This window comes from Silurus aristotelis (assembly GCF_946808225.1).
Source record: "Silurus aristotelis genome assembly, chromosome: 15".
Taxonomy (NCBI): domain Eukaryota; kingdom Metazoa; phylum Chordata; class Actinopteri; order Siluriformes; family Siluridae; genus Silurus; species Silurus aristotelis.
Window position 1 is genome coordinate 17,808,824 of NC_139588.1, and position 23,350 is coordinate 17,832,173.

General features: G+C 37.5%; 1 protein-coding gene across 7 annotated transcripts in view; it reads left to right on the plus strand.

The window, feature by feature from the left end:
• Positions 1–23,264, plus strand: part of filip1b (filamin A interacting protein 1b) — a 36,465-nt gene extending 13,201 nt beyond the window's left edge. Inside the window, exons 2-9 of one of the 7 annotated variants that reach the window (XM_083562440.1) lie at positions 222–522; positions 3,839–4,012; positions 5,352–5,530; positions 14,795–17,588; positions 17,726–17,790; positions 18,605–18,665; positions 19,479–19,526; positions 22,790–23,264. In XM_083562440.1, coding sequence (XP_083418566.1) covers positions 223–522; positions 3,839–4,012; positions 5,352–5,530; positions 14,795–17,588; positions 17,726–17,790; positions 18,605–18,665; positions 19,479–19,493 — 3,588 coding nt within the window. In that variant the 5' untranslated portion in view covers position 222 and the 3' untranslated portion in view covers positions 19,494–19,526; positions 22,790–23,264. Of the gene's footprint in view, positions 1–221; positions 523–3,838; positions 4,013–5,351; positions 5,531–13,772; positions 14,088–14,794; positions 17,589–17,725; positions 17,791–18,604; positions 19,318–19,478; positions 19,527–22,789 lie in introns of those variants that run through there. The other 6 variants (XM_083562438.1, XM_083562439.1, XM_083562441.1 and 3 more) reach the window with 6 other exon arrangements.
• The last annotated feature ends 86 nt before the right edge of the window (positions 23,265–23,350 follow it).

The following is a 23,350-nucleotide window of genomic DNA, read 5'->3' on the forward strand; positions in this document are numbered from 1 at the left end:
GTTTAATGAAAATTCTCTTCTGTTCAGTTATTTGATTTGTTTTTAGACTGCATGAACAATTTATAAAGCCAAACAAACTGATGTACCGAGCTCTTAGTGTCTACCATTTTTCTTAGAGAATGAGACATATATAATAAACTGTATATACGCTATATACATCGACATATTGAATCCTAGTGAATCTCACACAATGAATGCTATTCTATTTTTATGTCATGTAGAATGAGGTCCAGGAGCAGTGGGATGGAGGCTCCTGACAGCGGGTGCCTTCAGGTTCAACAGCCCAGCAAAGACTACCAGAAAGACAAGGAGAAAGGAGACAGTATTGATGGGATGATTAAGAAAAGTCCCATCATGATGGAGAACAAGCAAGAAGATAAAGCAGGGGATGGTCCTTTGCATGCAACGGCAAAGAAATCACAGAAACCTGCAGGAGAACAGTGCAGGAAGAAAGCCGAGCTAATGCAGCTATCAAAAGAGGAGCTGCTTCACCTGCTGGGCATCATGGAAGGAGAGGTGCAGGTACTAAAACTCTATTATGTACAGTAGTAGAAGTACTAAGGATGATAGATTTTAGGTTTAAAATTAAGCTATTAATTTTTAGCTCTTTAAATCATTTTTTGTATAAAATGTGTCATATCTTAGATATGACTTTATTAACATGCACTGTAAATGAAGCTAAAAGTAGCTTGAAGCTTCCCATACTTCCTTACTAGCATTGCAACTCCAGTACTAAACTAAAGAAACAAACATATGATGGCTAATAGGGTAGAATAGACTTTTAGAATGCAATTATACTAATAATAATGTACTAAATATGCATTTACCCATGAATGTTGGTTGTTTTAGAACATTTGTATTGATTTTATTCACTGCAGTTTGACCATACAACCATTTTGAATATGTTTTGTGCATGAACCATCATACGATCATGATACAGTATTAAGCAATATGCTTCCCTCTAGCGGCCACTTTTGCCATGACATCCTGCACTTCCAGTTTCGTGACTATTTTACTAACCATAACCTGTCTCATTAGGAAAGAGTAAGATATTAATATATACGATGGTACAAAAGCCTTACCCTGGATCTGCCACAGATAGGCAGAGGGAGGTGGTAGCTAAGTGATTTTGTGACTTTGGCTCGGAAGGTCACAGGTTCAAATCTCTACATTGCTGGGTCCTTGAGCAAGGCCCTCAAACCCTCCCCTGCTCAGTTGTAAGTCGCTCTGGATAAGGGCGTCTGCCAAATGCCGTAAATGTAGTTACATCACTCTGAAAACATACGAAAGATCTTTGGCTAGAACCTGCACCTTAAAAAAACGTTTCTTTGACTATATGTAACTCCATTTACTTTAATTTGTATGATTGACACTGCTTTCTACAGTAACTTCCAAAACTCAATTAGCGTTCAAAAATGAGAAAGTTGTTATTTAGCTGACAGACAGACACAGGGGTTGAAATACAAAGGAAATAAAAATAAAAAGTAAGCGCTGGAGTGCTATATACACTTGTCACAAAGCAACCAGATCATAAAAGGGGAACTTGCAATAGGGTGCCAAATCTGAACCTACTGTATATAGCAAAAGAGACCACACCTTAAGGCACACATGTGCAGAGCTGAAGGGTGTTTCTGCATCAAGTGGTCTTGGAATATCTGAGTCTTGAAAGTCATTACATGTTAGCATGTGCTGTACATATGCTCCATATGCTCATTTATTGACTGTTTAAAAGTTTTTATCACATAAATGATTCCTTTTGTGCCATTTTGATTGACTGAAATTGCCAAGCAGCTTGGTGAAAAAAGGCTCCATGCAAGATCTCACCTCGTGGGGTCTCAATGATCCTAAGGAAGGTGAGAAATCAGCCCAGAACTACACGGGAGGAGCTGGTCAATGACCTGAAAAGAGCTGGGACCACCGTTTCCAAGTTTACTGTTAGTAATACACTAAGATGTCATGGTTTGAAATCATGCATGGCACGGAGGTTTTGTCCAGGCACGTTTTAATTTTGCCAATGACCATTTGGATGATCCAGAGGAGTCATGGGAGAAAGTCATGTGGTCAGATGAGACCAAAATAGAACTTTTGGGTCATAATTCCACTAAACGTGTTTGGAGGAAGAAGAATGATGAGTACCATCCCAAGAACACCATCCCTACTGTGAAGCATGGGGGTGGTAGCATCATGCTTTGGGGGTGTTTTTCTGCACATGGGACAGGGCGACTGCACTGTATTAAGGAGAGGATGACCGGGGCCATGTATTGCGAGATTTTGGGGAACAACCTCCTTCCCTCAGTTAGAGCATTGAAGATGGGTCGAGGCTGGGTCTTCCAACATGACAATGACCCGAAGCACACAGCCAGGATAACCAAGGAGTGGCTCTGTAAGAAGCATATCAAGGTTTTGGCGTGGCCTAGCCAGTCTCCAGACCTAAACCCAATAGAGAATCTTTGGAGGGAGCTCAAACTCTGTGTTTCTCAGCGACAGGCCAGAAACCTGACTGATCTAGAGAAGATCTGTGTGGAGGAGTGGGCCAAAATCCCTCCTGCAGTGTGTGCAAACCTGGTGAAAAACTACAGGAAACGTTTGACCTCTGTAATTGCAAACAAAGGCTACTGTACCAAATATTAACATTGACTTTCTCAGGTGTTCAAATACTTATTTGCAGCTGTATCATACAAATAAATAGTTTAAAAATCATACATTGTGATTTCTGGATTTTTTTTTAGATTATGTCTCTCACAGTGGACATGCACCTACGATGACAATTTCAGACCCCTCCATGATTTCTAAGTGGGAGAACTTGCAAAATAGCAGGGTGTTCAAATGCTTATTTTCCACACTGTATATATATATATATATATATATATATATATATATATATATATATATATATATATATATATATATATATATATATATATATATACAGTGAGGAAAATAATACAGTGAGGTGCATGTATATATTTGACGCTGATGGAAGGCTACCTTAGAATGACTCAAGCCTTGTAAGTTTAGTGACTCACATCTCTAAATGTAACTTCACAATCCCAATGCAACTAAACCAACACTAGTGAATGGCGTTAGTCACCTGAGAAAACACTTGTTAGAAATGTGAGAAATATATTAAGGGAGTTTTGCTAATAGGTGACAAAAACAATGGCAATTATTATGCTTTCTGAGTAGTCGTTTCAATTTTATCGTGTTAAATTAAACCTAAATTAAACCTAAATATTTCAGGTGTTTCACACTGGGATTTCACACTGGGATAACACTACTGATTTCCAAGTTAACCAAGTTATAGAAAACTCTACAATTATTAGGACATTGTTTTTCAGTATTAGGTCTTTCAGGTGTTTACATTTACATGCTTTCCAGTATGGGTTTAAATCATAATACTGTCTCATGTGGCACTTGTACAGTAAAGTGGTTCTCAAATAGACGTTCAGAGACCCACAGAGAAATATGCAGCATAATTAAAGTTACAATATGTATTATTGTGCTTTTATCATTTTTAACTTGTTTGAATGGTTTACATTTTAAAATCAATAGAACAAAAAACACCAGTCTATAAACATTGTGATTTTCAGTAACTTAATATATAAATAAATAAAGAAGGAAATTGCACTAGGGTGTCAATATTCAGCCGGAATATTACTGTACACACATTTGAATACTTTCAATTATGCTCGTAGAATAAATCTGTACTGATGATTTTTCTTTTGTTTGCTTGCTTATTTAAAGGTTCTTTAAATTTTTATAATGTGCAGTTTAAAGGTTCTTAGGCATCACAATGTTTGTCATGCAATTATTAAGAACATTTAATTGGTCTCTGCAGGCTCGTGAGGACATTATTCACATGCTAAAGTCAGAAAGGGCGTCACCTGAATCCCTGGAAGCTAAATACGGCTCAGCTGCTCCATTCAGGCCTCTGCAGGCCTTACAGAGAGATAAGATGCTCACCTGTAACAATACACGTGAAGATGACGTCTACGAGGTCCCCATGATGGAGGTTAGAGATGCTAAATAGATGAATGCATCTCAGTTATTGTGATTTAATATACTGTACACAAACGTGTCACCGTGTAACTCACTGTTACACAAATACACGTGAAGGTTTTTCATTTCAAACAGATTTATAATGGATTGATGCTGTTGTCTCAATATAAATGCTACTTAAGGAAAAAGGAGACCATCATATGCTCCCAAATGCCCCTGAATAGCATATAGGAATGGCCATATAATAGATGCAATTAGCATGAACTATTTGGTTCGGGTTTACAAACAGTATTTACCTTTAAAACATTAATTTGGAGTTCAAATGAGAGAGAGAGAGAGAGAGAGAGAGAGAGAGAGAGAGAGAGAGAGAGAGAGTGAGAGAGAGAGAGAGAGAGAGAGAGAGAGAGAGAGAGAGAGAGAGAGAGAGAGATACAGTTTGGAAACACCTTGTCTTTTATAGTTATTTAGAACATGCATTTTCCTTTTGTTTATATGCAAAACCTAAAAGCAAAAATACACAAGAATAGGACATTGAATGACTGGAAGAAAGTTCTGTGGACAGATGAGTGTAAATTATAAACTTTTGTCTACATCAGAAGAACTTATGTAAGATGGAGAATAGGAGAAACAATGTTAGCAGACTGACTCACACCCACAGTCAAAAACCTGGAGGTGGAAGTTTAATTGTTTAGGGCTGTTTTGGAGCAGGGAAGGTTGAAGACATGTTCCGGGTGAAATCAATATTGAACCAGCATGGCTAACATTTCATAGTTTAATGCCATGTAGGATTGGACTGTACTGAACTGGAACAAACTTCACCATACTACAAGACAATGAGCCAAAGCAAAAGATATTCAGAGGGCTAACAGTCAGCTGTAGTGTTAACTATCATGGAGTGGCCTGCCCAGTCACCACACCTAAATCCTCCTGAACTGCTCTGGGATGAACTGGATCACAAGGTTAGAAAGAAATATCCAACTAGTAAAGAACACCTTTGGCAAATTTGACAGGAGGCATGACAAAGTATTTCAGCTGAATGTTTGGAGAAACAATCTGTCCGCATTCCAAGAGTGTGTAAAGCTGTTATTCATGCTGAGAGGATTTTTCAATGAAAATTTAGTTGAACATTTGCATATCTATACATTTGTTTGGTCAAAACACAGAATAGTGTGTTGGATAGAAACAAAAGGAACTAGGGGTCTCTAAAATATTGACAGGCACTGTATATATCCACACACATCATTTTTTTATTATTTTGTAATAGTTTTCTCAGCAAATGGAGTTTCACACTGGTATGCAGTTAAAACTATTTCCAGTAACACTAATATCAATATGAATTCTGTGATGTACAGCTGGACCGTTTGGAGGAGAAGCACAGAGAGACATACAGAAGGATGCTGGAGCAGCTCTTGCTGGCTGAGAAATGCCACCGTCGCACAGTTAATGAGCTGGAATGCGAGAAGCGCAAACACATCGACTTCATGAACAAGAGCGATGACTTCACTAACTTGCTGGAGCATGAACGTGAAAGGTGAGAAGACAGTGATCTGTGTGTGTGTGTGTGTGTGTGTGTGTGTGTGTGTGTGTTTGTGTGTGTGAGAGAGAGAGAGAGAGATTACAAAGCATGTTGTACATTGTTCTTACACAAAGAACAGAGCTTTGTTCCACATCACTTCGTTTACTTGAATCTCTGCAAATGCATCGAGGGCCAGCGCATATACACAATGATGCTGAGTGACACCAAATCAAACAAATCAAAACACCATCAAACATGATCAAGATCAGAACATAAGAGACAGAAATAACACCAAATGAAACTGAAAAAATACACTTACAATCACACAAGGCTTGATTCATGATTAAATATTTATGCAAGACTTTTTATTGGGGTTGTCTTCGTAAGGACTTCATAACACATTTGCTCACAGGCACTGCATTATTTATTTACAGAGTAATGCATCAGGATATATAAACATGTTTTGTCAGTATTCCCATAATTACATGAGGCATATTTTATAAAATACTTTGTATAGAAGTCAGAGGGCATGCGTTAACAACAAGACACTTGGTGACATGCTGTTTTCAGAAAATAATCATCAAGAAGGAGACAGAAGCAGAGTCTGTTCCTATTCAATAGTTGATTACTTTCCAATAACCGTGTGTCCAGAAGAGTTGTATTACACATCTCACAAGGGTTTGACAACAAATCCTGTAATCACTTACATTATAGCAGCTATAAACCGTAAACCCTCCCACAGAAAAAAAACAGCTTGACCTGTTACTTATGACAATATAAAATGATAAAGCCAAAAATAAATTGGTCCAGAAAATGTACTGATTCTTACAAACAACTGACTCTGGAGATTCCTTACACAAAATATAACGCAAATAAGAAATACAGTTCAACTGCTGTATAGTAAAATGACAATGATGGTATGCCTATTAGTTCCACTTAAGACACTGATACACACAGATTCGTGTTTGATAGCATACATACACTATTAATAGCAATACTTGAGCGTTTGAATGAACAATTGTCTTTTGCTATATTCAACAGCTTCATAAATAAGTAGGATTGCCCTATTAAATGACAGATTTGTATCTTTATTAATGACACATCTATTGAGAACCTTATAAAACAAATAATACCAAGACATAAGTATTAAAAAAGTCACATTCTCTCGAAAAGTTTTAAACATTAATATATCCAACTGTCAGATCTCATACCAGTCCCCAGCAACCATTGTGACTTACAAATTTTGCTGGCATTGACTCCAACTACCAACACAAAACCAGCTCAGTCTAACTGCTACTGATTGAGCCCAGGTCTGCTCAATTAGACACACACTCACACTATAAAAAAAATACTTTCATTCATAAACATGATGCAAAGTATTATGCTTACTGTAACTCTTGTACTTTGGCATTTACCAAGTCTTTGATACTCATTTCTATTGACTGTTTCTGATCTTGTTTTCCCCCCGTCAAGTCTGTTTGTGAGTTAAACGAGCACTATCTAATGCATTTGCATTCGGCTGTATTTCATGACAATAACACTATAAAATAATCATAAATACTCAGTGACAGATATACAGTACAGACCAAAAGTTTGGACACACCTTCTCATTCAAAGAGTTTTCTTTATTTTCATGACTATGAAAATTGTAGATTCACACTGAAGGCATCAAAACTATGAATTAACACATGTGGAATTATATATGGAATTATATACATAACAAAAAAGTGTGAAACAACTGAAAAATGTCATATTCTAGGTTCTTCAAAGTAGCCACCTTTTGCTTTGATTACTGCTTTGCACACTCTTGGCATTCTCTTAATGAGCTTCAAGAGGTAGTCACCTGAAATGGTCTTCCAACAGTCTTGAAGGAGTTCCCCGAGAGATGCTTGGCACTTGTTGGCCCTTTTGCCTTCACTCTGCGGTCCAGCTCACCCCTAAACCATCTCGATTGGGTTCAGGTCCGGTGACTGTGGAGGCCAGGTCATCTGGCGCAGCACCCCATCACTCTCCTTCTTGGTCAAATAGCCCTTAAAGCCTTCAGTGTGACTCTACAATTTTCCTAGTCATGAAAATAAAGAAAACTCTTTGAATGAGAAGGTGTGTCCAAACTTTTGGTCTGTACTGTATATGCATATGTAGTTCAGTGGTTAAGACATTGAACTGGATTTGAAAGTCATAAGTTCAAATCTCAGCAGCACCAAGCTGCCCCTGCTGGCCCCTTGAGCAAGGCCCTTAAACCTAAACTGCTCAGTAGTATGAATGAGATAATTGTAAGTCGTTCTGGATAAGGGCATCTGCCAAATGTTGTTAATGTTAATGCGTGAGTGTGTGCTATGCAGCCCTTATTTCTCTAACAGCAATACATATGCATTTACTTTATGAAAGAAATGATGTCATTTTTGGCGTCACTCAAACGGGGTTTTAAATAAAATTGTCATGCATTATTGTAAAAATATGTTGCCAGTATTTAAACTGAAGTATAAGAGAATCTAGTTTCAGGCAATGCAGATGCTTATGAGTCATTCATGGATTCTTTATTTTCTTTCACAGTAATGTAAGTCCATTTCCTTATACTTTATGAGTAATGAGCTGTTCATTTAGAGCCAGACATTTTTCATATGTGTTATTATATGCTTATGCATGTGTTGTGAAGTTCTTACGGAATTTTACCAATACTTGAAATGCACCAGTTTATTCTAGCACTGTATGTTACAGTTGACTTTCCCAGGTCAGAAATGAATCATCGAGCTAGAATACACACCATGCACTGTCTCCATAAACATGTCTGGTTCAGATTTAGTGTAATCACACGAAAGCTGCCACACAGCAGCACACAAAGAAAAAGAGAACCAAATGAACCAAGAGGCCTGTGTGTTTTAGGCTCAGTGAGGATGAGTGAGGCCTTCTAAAGCACTGCTGATTAGCGATCCAGCAATCAACAGGGAGGTAATTAGGCCAAATCAGGGACAAATGACACGGGCGGAAGATCTAACACAGTGGTCTGTAGCCAGTTATCATGTTTGCTTAGATGCAGTTTTGGTGAAGTTGTACAGAGCATAATTTGGCATTGTGTACAGTAGGTTTAAAGAGTCTCAGCAACATTTGCTTTCTTTTCACCAGTTAACAAAATAACTACAGTGCTTCCGAATACATGTTTAAATGGGTCATGATTTTATCTTATCTGTCTTTCTGCCTTTTCGGCTGTTAGAGATACTGGAGACGTCTTTATCACTGTGGTGTATTTCCTTCTTATAGAAATTGTCCTGTTTTACAAGTTGTTTAAATTCACTGCTCAGAAATGCAAGGAGCAAACACATAACTGTCCAACCAACAATTAGAAAAATCTAAGCATAGCGATAGAAAAATCTATTTCTTTTCACTGATTTTGAGAAGAAGCTGCACATTGTGTGCCTCCCTAATAATGCAATTTATATAGACAACCATAAATTATACAGTGTTAAAGATATTTGATATCTATTAATATCGATAGCTTTTTTTTATATATATTCGTTTCCCCATAATGAACAAAAGCAATTGTAACAAGTAAAATGGTACTGCGCTTTATGCTTCATTTAAAGGTGATATGCTTTATTTTTTAAACATTTAGACCTGATGAAGTAGACAATTTGATACCTTTACATACCTATACATGCAGATTTAGTTCCATTATAAGCAAGCAATTTTTTGCCATTTTTGTCGTAAACGGCAACAAAACAAAACCTCTCTGAGAGAACATGAAGGAAGAATCTTATACACAATACAATATAGAAGAATGCTATATACAATCAAAGAAGCAGCCTCCAATGGGAATCGGCCCTCATTTTGCTTGCAGTGGATTTGATTATTTTGATCATTTAGATAATTACAGCACAGGGACTGTGTGGAAAGGTACAGAATATGTATGAGCACAATAGAAGTTTATGTAAACAGCAGGAACGTATAATCAAGACTGAAATGCTCGGGGAAAAGCAAGTCTGTGGGATTAGGTTTCAACTGCAGCAGGAAGGTAAATTATATAGGCAAATAGCTTGTAGACAAAGAGGAACCCGGAATATCGAGCCTCAGGAAACATACTTTGTGTTAACTGATTAAAATAAAGTCACAGTCTTTAATTCACAGTCTGTTTATATTGAAAATCCTGTCAAGGTACTTAGAGTTAAATTTATGGTTTTACTCAACTACACCTGTGCACTGTAATGATTTATGACTCTATCTGGTGTCAACGAGAAGAGGATGATTTCCCTTTAAAATCTGTTTTCCTCTCAAAGTTTCTACCTTATGTTACGCCAGGGACTTTTTTCAGGCTCGTCTGTCTGTTGTTAAAAATGTTATACAAATAAAAATTGAATTGAACTGCAGTCGTATACTAAAGCAGACTCAGACTTTAGTTTTGGACCTGAATGAATCACTCACAGCTGCTTCTTAGCTCTTCAGTAGTTCTGGTCCAGGAAAACCCTATTGTTTTTCCTGCCCACGTACCTGATCCAACTGATGGGCTTATTAACAGACTGTTGAATGGCCACTGGATGTGTCATAGCAGGACGAGCACTAGAATATGCAGCACAGGAAAAACTCCATTCAAAGGATTGGGAACCACTGGACTACATCAGCGCAGCAGAGAAGTGCTGTTTCTCATTAACTGTGGCAAAGCTATGTTTATCCTCTATTTGGATAAGCAGCGCACACAACTGAGCAAGCTGAGCATCATGCCTCTGTGTTCGCATTCTCGAGGCCTGACATGTTGGGACACATACTTTGTAATATATTCTGGCCCCATCTGATAAATCCCTTACAGAAGACGATTACTATCAGACTCGCTTGTGTGCTCAGCATGAAGGCATGACAAGGTTGACATGCACACGCTGATCTCATCGCATCGAGTATTACATGGATAATTTCCTCTGTGTTTTAACAACTTCGAAGCATGTCTAAGCATATAGATGTGTAAAGGCTGTTCTCCATGTATAAAAATGCTTGCTTGCTTTGAATGCATGTGGACACGAGGTGAACAGATTAAGAATTTTGTCCTGCAGAAACCTGTTTACAGTTCTTTCATTTATTTAGAAGCTTGGAAATGAGATCCTATTACAGCTTAATTTAATTATCCAATTTATTTGCGGTGGCATTTCTTGGAAATGTACAATGGCCACCACATGCCTGTGTTATAAAATGCTTGCTGCTCACAATAAGATGGTACTTCACTCACACCAAGGGTGCTCATAGCAGTTTATGGAAAGTTGACATGGTGACCCTGTTAAGCAGAAAATAAAACATTTCCAAAGCACTTGTAGCTGCTCCAAGCTCCAAACCACTAACCCTTGTCCGTTGAAAGCTTTTATTATAAAGGTATTCAGATTGACTGATAAGTTAATTATGGGAGAAAAATCATAATAATTAATGTGCTGTTAAACCGACACATGGTGTGTATGTGTATGTTCACTCAGTCATGTTCTCTATTAATGTGTTGTTATGTGTTTATGTAAGTGAATGTTTCATCTCCGGTTTCCAAGCCTTTTTTTAATAGTATTCACCCTAAGCATTATTATGTTGTGCACATTTAGCAGGCTCTGATTTCATGCAACTGAGACTGCTTATGATGTGATGGATACTCAATTGCTCAATTTGGGAATTTCACATTAGGTTCACATAGGCAAATTAGGGAATTTCAAATTTTTTTGTAAATTAAATTTTACTCGGTAAAGTAAAATAAAAAAAAATTGAGTAACACTTTGAATAAAAAAGTGTATAGTAAAATGCTGCAAAAAAAGAAAAAAAAGAAATTGTAATAATTACACATACCTTAAGTCTAAAGTATATCTCCACCATGTTTTGTCTTTTCATATGTTTACATTTTTGTTATAATTACAGTGCCTGTAAACATTTCATGGTAAAACATTTAATGGTATAAAGATTTACTTTCCCCGAACAAATATATAAATGTGCAGAGTTTGAATAAAATCTTTACATGACTTGGCATCCGGACAGTTCATTTTTCCCAAACATTCAGTTAAAATACTTTGCTATTCCTCTTGTAAATCTTGCTATAGGTGTTCTTCACTAGTTGGATATGTCTTTTTGTCCTTGTGATCCAGTTCATCGAAGAGCAGTTCAATAGGATTTATTTATAAATAGGATTTTTTTAAAGCAAAAAAAATGTTAATTGGGTATATAGTTGAATGAAAAATTGAAGAAAATTATATAATATAAGTAGAGTATACAAAGTATTTATTTTATATTATAGATTCTTATTTATACATACATTTCTATATATTCTTAAGCAGTTTTCACACATGTATTAGGTTTTAATGGGTTAAGAATCTGAAAAACAGATCAATGCTTTGTTGAATTTGACAAACTGATGAGGCAGTTTGACATTTTGCAAATGTTATCCTAAATGTTGGCTAACTTACTCTCTGGCATTTGCATGGTTAGTATTACTCTGGAGCTTTACTTCCATTATTTCTACTACTACCAAGAATAATAATTATTATAATCTAAACTTTATTTATCTTACAGCTTCCATTCATTTAAGAGTTTGCTTAAAGAAAAAAAGAAAAAAAAAAGAAAATTATAAATAAACAAATAGGCAAATGCAATAATAATAGTATAGTAGTAGTAGTAGTAGTAATACAATAAACAATTGTAATGGCAATGACAATAGAATAATAGAAAAATACAAAATAAAAATAATATAAAATTCATGTGAAAGTAGTTTCACTACATTCATTTATTATTGTAAATATTGATTTTAATGTACTACTGTACGTAGGTATGTTTGATATATGTGTGAACACCAAACACAAATGATCCAACATGAACTTTTGCATGATGTTAGAAATAATGTTCAGCATTGAAAATGTCCAGTAATACTTGTCCAGGTGCACTTTTCTTTCAATGTATGTAGGTGTAGGTTTTTTACAACAAAAAAAATTTTGGCTGGTCAGCATTTAAGTGTGGATTTATGAAACCATTTGCACTGTAGTTATACATTGCTATCATAAAGTATCCGGTCATGTTTGTGCTATTGCAGTTGCCCTTTCTGACCCCTCGAAGCCCCCCTCCCTTTCACATCGCCTCATGCTTCGTCTCAGTGCTCATCTTTCAGCAACGTGTGAGCACATTCCTCTCCGATCCTCTCATCTCAGAAATGCATCACAGGTGATGTCATTCGGACCTCACAGCACCTGCGATTGGTTAGCAGGGCGCTATGCGGAAACACCCTGAACAATAAAACTTATTGTGTAGGCAGTTCCAACAAGGAGCCTTGACTTGCCTCTGTCCCTCTGCATCATTTCTTAAAATTTTTATCAAACTATTTCATACTTTAAGCAGAGTTAACTTATCCTCCCTTCACACTGCAACATTTTCCAAATAAAGGACTCTTTTAATATGCTTCAAATGTACTTCTAATGTTCTAAACCCCCCCCCCCCACTTTTTTTTTTTTTTTTAAATACATAATCATTTCCTGATGGAGGTTAGGCCTAGAGCTGCTTTTAAAAGGAGTTTCATTAATAAATTCCCATCAGCCTTATAATATAGCCTGGTCACATTCCTTTAGATGATGTTATTGTTTATTTTTAGCTATAAGTTAAAACTGGATGAGATCAGAAAGTCTGTTATATACTTAAATCCTGAGTATTTAGGACGTTGTACTTAGAACCGGGGAAAACTAATCGCAACATGCAGTTTGGTCATCTACAGCCAGTTTCAGATCTTCACCTAACATTTGCGATTACATCATCCTTGAAGTATTTGCATGGACTGAGCCTCTGGACCCTGGTAGTCATAGCTTTTCAGGCATTTTGCATATTTTGCATAAATATTTACCCTAAACCAATGGCTGCCTTTAGCAACCTGCCCAAGAAAAAATATGAGGTACAAGCAGCATGGTACTTAGAACAGATTTGTAAAATGTTTCCATCATAGTTTTGATGTTGTACAGTTCTCATGACCTAAAATAAAACATCTTCACCAGTGGAATTTCTGGGTTACAGGGCTGAGCTAGACAGTCTGGCATTGTTCCCTCAACATAACAAAACTTTTTCTTTTGCATTGTTGTCCTGTCTCCATGGAAACATTTGGTTACGACAAAGTAGGGAAATATTTGGGTCATGTCGGACTCCTGGTTTGTGTGCTATGTGAACTGTGAATTCTTGAGTTTTTTAAGTACTTTCACCACTTGGCACTTTGACCAATTGTTGTCCTGTCCATTTCCTGAGACAACATCCTGACTTCGTTCTAAGCAAACAGTGAAAAGAGAGAGAGGACAGACTTTGTGCAAAACTACAGCCCCCCCCTTGTCAGTCCCCTCCTCCTTTGCCCAAACAAGGGCCGAACAATCCTGTGCCTTATATGGGAGGATGATATCACCATCGAGTGGAGCAGTGCCTTTCTGCACAGCGTTCACCTTTCATTTGCACTGATGACATGTTTGGAATGTGATGGCTAATTCTGCAGGGAGCATGGGACCTTCACTCAACCCTGCTGAAGTCTTGATGGCTCATAGCGACAGACACTGCTGAGAACTCATTAGACATGGACTCACATGGAATACATCATAGTTAGCGGGTGAGTTTGAAATCTGTTTAGAATCTAATGGATGTTGAGGAAATAAACACACCGGTGCGTACAGGTTGGATTAAGATCCTTTTAATGATCATGTGATTTCTGCCATTTACCAAGTTTGGTAAATAAGTTGACTTCACATTAGGCTTCTCTTTCATCTTTAATTGGGTCTGGGGCACTTGCAGTGGATTTATTGCGGTGACATAAAGGTCCCCTGCAGAGCTGAAGCAGTGTAAACATTTACCAACATCACGGATGGTTGCGTTTTCGGTGCTCTTGATGGCAAAGCATGTATAAGAGTAACAGGGATTTAGTGGAAGTCTTTCAAGCCATGTTACTTTGTACAATCTTACGGCACTGTGATCGTGCAAGCATGTGAAACACATTAATCTGTTGTCAGAGACAATCACATGAGGGCTAAGAATCAGTTCTAACCCCTTCTTTGTTCTCTGCTGTGATATTTTTTTCCCTTTTCTGGTTCTCTGCTTTGCATCCCATTTTGCTTTGAATATTATTTAGGCATCTGATTGAGTTTTCTCACCACTGACATATGTGGGTCCCCCATTTGTCAGGTAAACAAATGAGATATAAAATCTTACACTGTTCTTGTGTACTTTATGCTTATTAATGAAAGAAATGTAGATGACTTGTTTGTCTAACAATTTACCATCAGTTTATACAGATCTATTTTTATTGTGTTTTCCTCCTAGACTAAAGAAACTGTTGGAGCAGGAGAAATCATACCAAACCCGTAAAGACAAGGATCACAGCAGGCGACTAGAAAAAGTAAGAGAAGAGCTGGTGAAGCTGAAGTCCTTCGCTCTAATGTTGGTGGATGAGAGGCAGCTCCACATTGACCAGATTGATCAGCAAAGTCAAAAGATCATGGACCTCAGCAAAAAGCTGCAAGAGAGAGATCAACATCTGGAAAGTGTCAACAACAAATACAAAGTGGACAGTCAGAAAATTCAGAAGTTGGAACTGGAGTTAGAACACAAAACTGCCAAGTTCTCACAGGACCATGAGGACATGACATCGAAGCTCTCTTGTTTGGAGTCCCAAAACCGACAGTTGCGCACAAAGCAGGCTGAACTATCTGGAAGAATTGAGGAGTTGGAGGAAAGTAACAAAGCACTTAAGAAATCCGAGGAGGATCTGCAAGAGTTACGGGACAAAATCAGCAGTGGAGAATGTGGAAACTCAAGCCTAATGGCAGAGCTTGAAACTCTCCGTAAGAGAGTGCTGGAGATGGAGGGAAAGGATGAAGAGATCACAAAGGCAGAAGCACAGTGCAAGGAGCTGAGGAGGAAGTTTCAAGATGAGGAGAATCACAGTTGTGAGCTGAAACTTGAAATTGAAAAGCTACAGAAAAGGATGGCAGACTTGGAGAAACTAGAGCAAACGTTTAACTTGAGCAAATCAGAGTGTACACAACTTCACACAAGCCTAGAACGAGAGAAGAACTTGACAAAGAACTTAACCAAGGAGCTGGAAACTGTTAAAAATCATGTTAAAGAGCTTCAGTGTGCTGAATCCAGACTTGAAAAGGCAGAAAGTAGCTTAAAAGACGATTGGACAAAACTTAAGTCATTTACTGTAATATTAGTGGACGAGAGGAAGAACATGGCAGAAAGACTTAAGCAAGAGGAGCGAAAAAGTGAGGACATGAGCAGGCTATTTAAGGCTGAGCAAAGCAAGGTCATGGAAATCACAGAGAAGCTGATTGAAGAGAGCAAAAGGCTTTTGAAACTGAAGTCAGAGATGGAGACGAAAGTGTCAGCGCTCACAAAAGAGAAAAATGAACTAAGCACTAGACTTGCATGTGAAGAAGAGAAAAAAAATGATCTTATTACAAAGGTCAACCTAATGCAAAAGAGGGTGGACTGTTTGGAGGAGGCTGAACGGAAATCTAGAAACAGACGTGATGTAGACAAGGCAAGATTTGCTGATGAAGACAACAAGGTTAAAGAGTTGACAGAGGAGATTGATAGGTTGAAGAACCGTTTGAAGCAGCTAGAAGTTGTTGAGGGTGATTTGATGAAGACAGAGGATGAATATGACATGCTTGAAAAGAAGTTCAGAACGGAGCAGGATAAGGCCAATGTCCTTTCTCAGCTGCTGGAAGAAATGAAGTCACAGATTGCCAGAAACAAAGCCATTGAAAAAGGGGAAGCTGTGAGCCAAGAAGCTGAACTAAGATTGAGGTGCAAGATGGAAGAGGCCAAAACCAGAGATTTGCAGGCAGATGTTCTGGCTCTTAAGGAGAAGATTCATGAACTGATGAACAAGGAGGATCAGCTATCTCAACTTCAGGTTGATTACACAGTTCTACAGCAGAGGCTCATTGACGAGCAGGATAAAAAGAAAAATATGAGCCAACAGATCTTAAACCTCACCAAAGAGTTAGAGGTGACTAAGCGATACAGCAGAGCACTACGACCGAGCATGAATGGAAGAAGGATAGTTGATGTCCCTCTTACCTCAACAGCTGTCCAGACAGATGCACATGCTAATGAAGCTCTTGAAGAAGAGACTCCAGCAGTATTCATAAGGAAATCAGTTCTGGAAGAAAATCATGTGATGAGCAATTTGAGGCAGAAAGGCCTTAAAAAACCAGCAGTGCTAGAACGTTATCCACCTGCGTCTACAGAACTAGGTATGAAAAAATCATTGATTCCCTGGATGAAGAAGAAAGAAGGAAGTATGGACACACAGGATGTCTTAGACAAGTTAACTTATAAAGTTAATGGTGATGTGTCACCTCAGCCACCAGAGTTAACCATGTCACCAAAACCAGGTCGCCCACTGCATATAAGGGTGACTCCAGATCATCAAAACAGCACTGCAACATTGGAGATTACTAGTCCTCGTGCTGAGGACTTCTTCTCAAGCACTACAATTATCCCTACTTTAGGGCTGCAGAAACCACGCATTACTATAGTCCCTAAACCAAATACTATGTCACCAAAGGGCAGCTATGATGCAATGGACAGGACCAAGTCTCCAGTGACTATTATGGCCATTTCAAGAGCCAAATCCCCAGATGGAAGCAAGATTTCCTACCCTGACTCTACAAGTTCTCCTGTCTCAGTCATTACAGTTAGCACCAGCCCAGTGATGCAGGCACCTATCTCACCAGAACCTCAGGAGAACTCAAGCATGGGCAGAGCTGTGTTTAAGGTAACTCCGGAGAAGCAGACTGTGCCAACACCAGTCCGCAAATACAACTCCAACACCAACATTATAACAACAGAAGACAACAAAATCCATATTCACCTAGGAAGCCAATTCAAGAGGACTCAGGACTCTGGAAGCAGTTCCACACTCACATTAAGGCCTTTGAGTGTATCCACAGAGAACAAGGAGACAGCCACTGCGGGGACTGTCCTGCGTTCTCCTCGACAGTCTTCAACTTCTTTAGGGAAATCCACACCTGGCAAGATGACAAGTAGCATCACAATAACCCCCATTACGTCTGCTCCTTCCAGGCCAACCCAATCGGTGGTGAGTAAGCATAAACCACACATGGCACAAAATGTCAGCCTTTGAACCACTTGTTTGCTGCTAGTTATTTAGCAATTAATAAATCTGTGTGACTTTGTGACCCCAAACATAATGATGTGCAATCTTCTACATTACAGTTGCTTCTGAATTGTTTCAAAATGATATCAGGGGGTGTCTACTCCCTAGATAGATCTCTGTCCAGGTATAGATAAGTGCAATACATTACCTACCATGTGACTGTTAACTAACCCTGGAATGATCTGTTATGCCAGTTCCACCTGAAAACAAGTGGAATTCATTTTCTTGTTAAAATGGTTTTACTTGGCACCAGCTGACTGATCCAACCTATATAACCATAAATAGGTCTAAGCTATTTGCACTTAGCATTACCTAGACTTCATGTGTGAACAGATGCAAGCTAACAAGCATTTCCTGGCACAATAAGACCCTCTACTAAAACAAGCACAATAGCTAATTGAGAGCTGAATTTTAAAGTGTAACTTATCAGCTTGTTGGTGGTAGGTTATAAATGTCACATGCTAAACACACGGCTTATAGCTCTTTATATAATAAGAAGCATTTCGGATCCATGAAAACCTCTTTATTGCTTGAAGCATCAGAGTACTTGCAATCTAGTGGATGGCTATCCCTGTCTACAATTGAATCATGAGAGCGATGGAATTTATACACAAATTATACCAATTTGTTTTGGAAAATTGCAGGGAATTTTAATCTGCAATGAAGGGGCTTGCCATCTTCCCTGAACTGCCTCCCAATGCGTTCAAACTATGTATAACTTGTGGGCTGTCTTTTAGTGTAAGGAGTGGTGTTAAGCAGCTCTGTTCTGGCTGGGGAATCATTTTCAGACTTAAACATGCAATTTAAAAAGATACCCTTTCTAAACGTTTAAGTTGCCCTACCATTACAAGCGTAGAAGCACTTTTGGACAGTATGTCAAACATGCTGTATAAGCTTTAATTTGACATGTACCCTTTTATTTTTTTTTTCATTACCAGTCCGGGACGGATGTGCAGTCAACTCGGACTTGCTCAGCAACACGAATCCCTATGTCAAAAGGTATGAAACCAGGCAAAACTGTAATGGGTCTCTCTGCGGTATCCAGGATAGAGTCTCGAGCTGAAAGCCATTCAATGAAAATTGAACTGAGGAAGTCTGCAGTGATCAGTTCATTGTCCCCAGTGGGGGGCAAGAGCTGAGCTCCTAGCAATCTGTATTATCTAAAATGAATTGATCTATGCAATACAGAGCCACTGATGTACCTGATTAGTTTAGTTAGATGTAAGCTCGTAATGACTCTCTATTGAAGCACTTGCAGAAACCAGGTATCATCATTATTATCTCTGTTTTCAAAAAATGTGATTGCGTTTGTATTTTAAGAATATGGTCTGGAAACTATAAAGTATGTATATAGTATTGTATATACATACTAGTTCATGTATATAGTGTTGAAACTTGAACATACTGAACATACGGTTCTTTGGTTTAAATGCAACATAATTTCTCCAACTAGAGCACAATGTTAGGCTACTAACCCCTTGGCTGGGTTTTTATTTTCTTAATTTTCTTCTCTTATCATTTAATTCCTTGTTCTACTTGACATGATAGTTGCTAGTGGAGGTTTCCACAAAAAAATGAATATTTAATGTTATCTGTCATTTTTGATTAATTTGCACCAAGCCTAAATAAATGAAATTTTTCCATCCCTCAACATCTATACATTGCCTTTTTTTTTTTTTTTTTATGTCACACCATTTTCATGTATAAGTTGTCATGTTAATTTGAATAAAGCATTCACTAGGAAACCTCCATTAGGTGTGCCATAATGCACTCCATAATGCTTCATTTAATTCTCTCATCTGCATAAACAAGGAAATTGCTCCATAAAAAGCTTCCCCGAGCATGCAGTACTCATCAAAGGTCAGTAGATTTCACTAAAGTGTTTCAAAAGCAGATAATGAGAGCAAATGACTGACATTTTAAATCAGCTGAAAAAGTGAAAAAGCGGTATAAATCAAATGTTTTATTATTAGTGAAAAGTCATTTTCCACCTCGGCCTTCGGTGGTGTCCTACCTCAATCCACCTCTTAATACCACATTATGGTGCCACAGCTATAAATACCATCAATATATTTGAGAAACGCAGTACACCAGAGCGCTGCATCACAGACAGGTATATCATGCAGTGAGAATGGATGCAAATACTAAAGCAAGAAACCAAATTAACCCAATTCAACGTCTTCTTTCACTGCAGCCACAGCTGCAACACCTGCATACACCATCTTTAGCAAAAGCTTTTATATTTAACCTCATAAAATGACCCCGAGTTTCTGTGCATTACCTTTTTTCTGGGGATTTTAAATAAAGGCAAATTTTGTGTTTTTGTGCAAATTCTATGGGAAAGAAAATGCAAAAGCAATGCAAAAGCATGGATAGCTCAGGAAAAAGCTTAACAATTGCTTTAAACTGTTTTGGCTGACTTTCCCTCATAATGTCCAGCTTTTCGTAAAAAGTCCATCTTGAAAATGTTAGTATATCTGTTACCAAATCAATTTTTTCTCCTCTGTCCGCTATTGTGGAATGAAAAAACAGTCAGTAAGTCTACATGCATATTTTTGAGCTTGTGCAGTTTACTACAGATGTGGCTTCAGTGCTAGGACTAATGCACTCTCTGACCATCGAATCAAAAACTTAAAAATGCTGATGTTACTGTACACTTATTCGATGGCCCCGGTGTCGCCAAATCGAACAGCTTCAAGCAACATGTATTTTATGCTACAGGTGCCCACATTGTCGTTTCTGAAGGACTCATGTTCATATTTCTTTGCCCCTGGTGACACATGATGCGAACATCTGACAGGATAGAATCTCTAACATAAAAGACACTCCTGGAAGCAGCACAACTAAGAGAAAAGCACTAAAATGAAGAGAACTAAATGTTGGGAATAATTTTATACATATTCATAGACAAAAATACATTAAGATGTAAGTCAGTGATTCAGAGAGTGTTTAGGCCAGCGGAGAAAGCCTTGTTGGTCCTGACAGCTCGCCACTGTTGTAATTATACTAAGCAACTTTGCAGGATGCAGACACCAAAAAAACTAACTTACATTACTTCTTAAATCATTTTTAGATATCTTGCGCCACTCTCTGGTTATAGAGTGTACATAAAACCAAGTTTGGTGCAATTTTGCTACAGTATCAGATTAGATTAGATACAAACATCTTTGTTCGATTGTATTAATTGCACACATTTGTGTGGCAAAAACATTCTGGATTTGGTTAAAAAAAAAAAAAAGGTTTTTGCAGCTATTCTATTCCTTTTATTTTCTATTTTTAACACTTTTATTCTCAAATAAATATCTATATATATTTTAATATTGTCCTCTATGTAGATATTGGGTAGCAAATGAGTTGTTGAGAACACACACTTTCTTTCGGCTTCTCCCATTAGAGGTCGCTACAGCGGATCATCCGTAATCATGATCCGCATGTTTGATTTGGCACATGTTTTTACGCTGGATGCCCTTCCTAACGCAACCCTCCCCATTTATCCGAGCTTGGGACCGGCAGTAAGAGTGCACTGGCTGGTTCCCTGACCGGGAATCGAACCCAGGCCGCAGCGATGAGAGCACGGCATCCTAACCACTAGACCACCAGGGAACTGAGATGAATACACTTCGAACACACAGTCTGTCTAAATGCCAAGCTTTGATTAAGTTGGTAGTGACAGGAACAAAAAGCCTAATCAATTCAGTTCATATATTCAGAAACTAGCAGATGTCAAAATAGTGACTCTGAATGGAGATATATTTATATACTGGAGTATATATAATATATACACTCTAGCGTGCTAAGACTAAGTTCTCTACCCTTGAAAGACAATGTTCATCTGAAAACAACGATCTCCACATTCTAAACAAGATTGGTTGGGAAGTAAATGATGCTATCTATGTCAAGTCATTTCTGAAAAACAGGTTTTAAAGAGAATAAATTTCTCCTAGTGAACTTTGCAGATCCAGGCCTCAATGATCAACATATAAACTTGGCAAGCTTCATGATGGCATACATGTTTTTTACAGGTAGGGTGGAAATGCTGGGGAATTTCCCACCATTCACTAGATCTAATGAAGATGAACTCTACAAGACAACACAAGTCTAGAATATGAGGAAATGTTCAAAATGTTCAAAACAGCTTGGTGTTATTTTTGGATGTGTCTCTAATCTACAAGAGAATCAGGCAACAAGTACATAAGGGGTTTGTTGTTTGATGAATCTGTTTAGGAATATAATGATGACAGAAACATATTTGTTACTGAAGGTGGTTCCGTCAGACCGTCCTGAAAGGTCTGATTAATGTCATGCATTAAAGGTTATTGAGGAACATTCCACTCATCTAAAGAGCTACTAATCTGTGTGGTCCTGGCTTCTCTACTCAATTTTTTATTTCATCATATTATCAGTCACGCAACTATAGATTTTCAATTTTATTTGTATTATTGAATCATTTCAACTCATTTTCCCACTTATTAACTAGCACCATAATTTCACCGCTCATAACACAATTTGTTTCTAAAAAAAAAAAAAAGAATGCACCAAAACTGAGACCTATTGTAAGTGCTTTATATATAGAGCTTAAGACATATATGATATAGTATAGCCTAACTATAGCTTTTAATGCATTTTGAATAACACAGACTTCAATTAGGCAGCTCTGTGATAAATTATAAACTCCATTCGAATGTCCCGAACAGATTTATGCAAAATAATTTTTTATTGATTTTGTCATTCTTATCATTCGATCACAATGAAGCATCTGCAGTGAAGTTGGCATGTCAGCACAGTCTACTGGTCTTTCAGAAGAAATTTTAATCTATAACATTAGTTACAGTTATACAGCATGATAATAATATTTCTTATTTAAGCATGAAATACAAGAAGAATAAACCGGTTATTGGTCTTAAATTCTTGCATATGGTTCAACCATTGATCCATTTTAGGCTAGTCCTAGGCCTGGAACTGACCTTTAATTATAGAGATACTTATTTTTGGTCTATGTATATCTCTTTTATGGGCAGTGTAGTCTAATTCAGAGTATTTAAAAACTGGTCAATAATTTCCTCCATTTAGTTACAAAAGAGTAAGCTGTTATATCAGTTAACTTTTCCTTTTTTCACCTGCAGAAAATGTTGTGCTCCGTATGACTTTGGAGCCTCGTTGAGTTTTAGAACTAAAGCCAAACATCTCCACAGCTCAGACTGTTCAACTCCACAACTCTCCACATCTGGCACCTAAATCAGCACCACCCTGAACTTAACCCTGGAACCAAGCTAGGAATCTGAAGCACACAAGTCCCTTTTGTTCCTGACATATTTCCTTAATATATTATGATTAAATGGATATTTTGCTAAGATGTAAGTTTTGCTAAGATGTAAGTAAAGATATAAGTTGTGTTGTAAAGGAAAGTGAATGTATGTCAGTAGAAAGAGCTGTATTGAAATCATCATCATGCAAACACTACTGACAATTACAAATAAGAGACACACAAGATACATATACATATAAGATATCAGTGATTGTATAGGAGAAATAGTTGATTGATTTTATTTTGTTTTAATTTCATTTTAAAGGAATCAGAATTTTGTATATATATATATATATATATATATATATATATATATATATATATATATATATATATATATATATATATACAGTATATATGTGCAGTTAGGATGGTATTG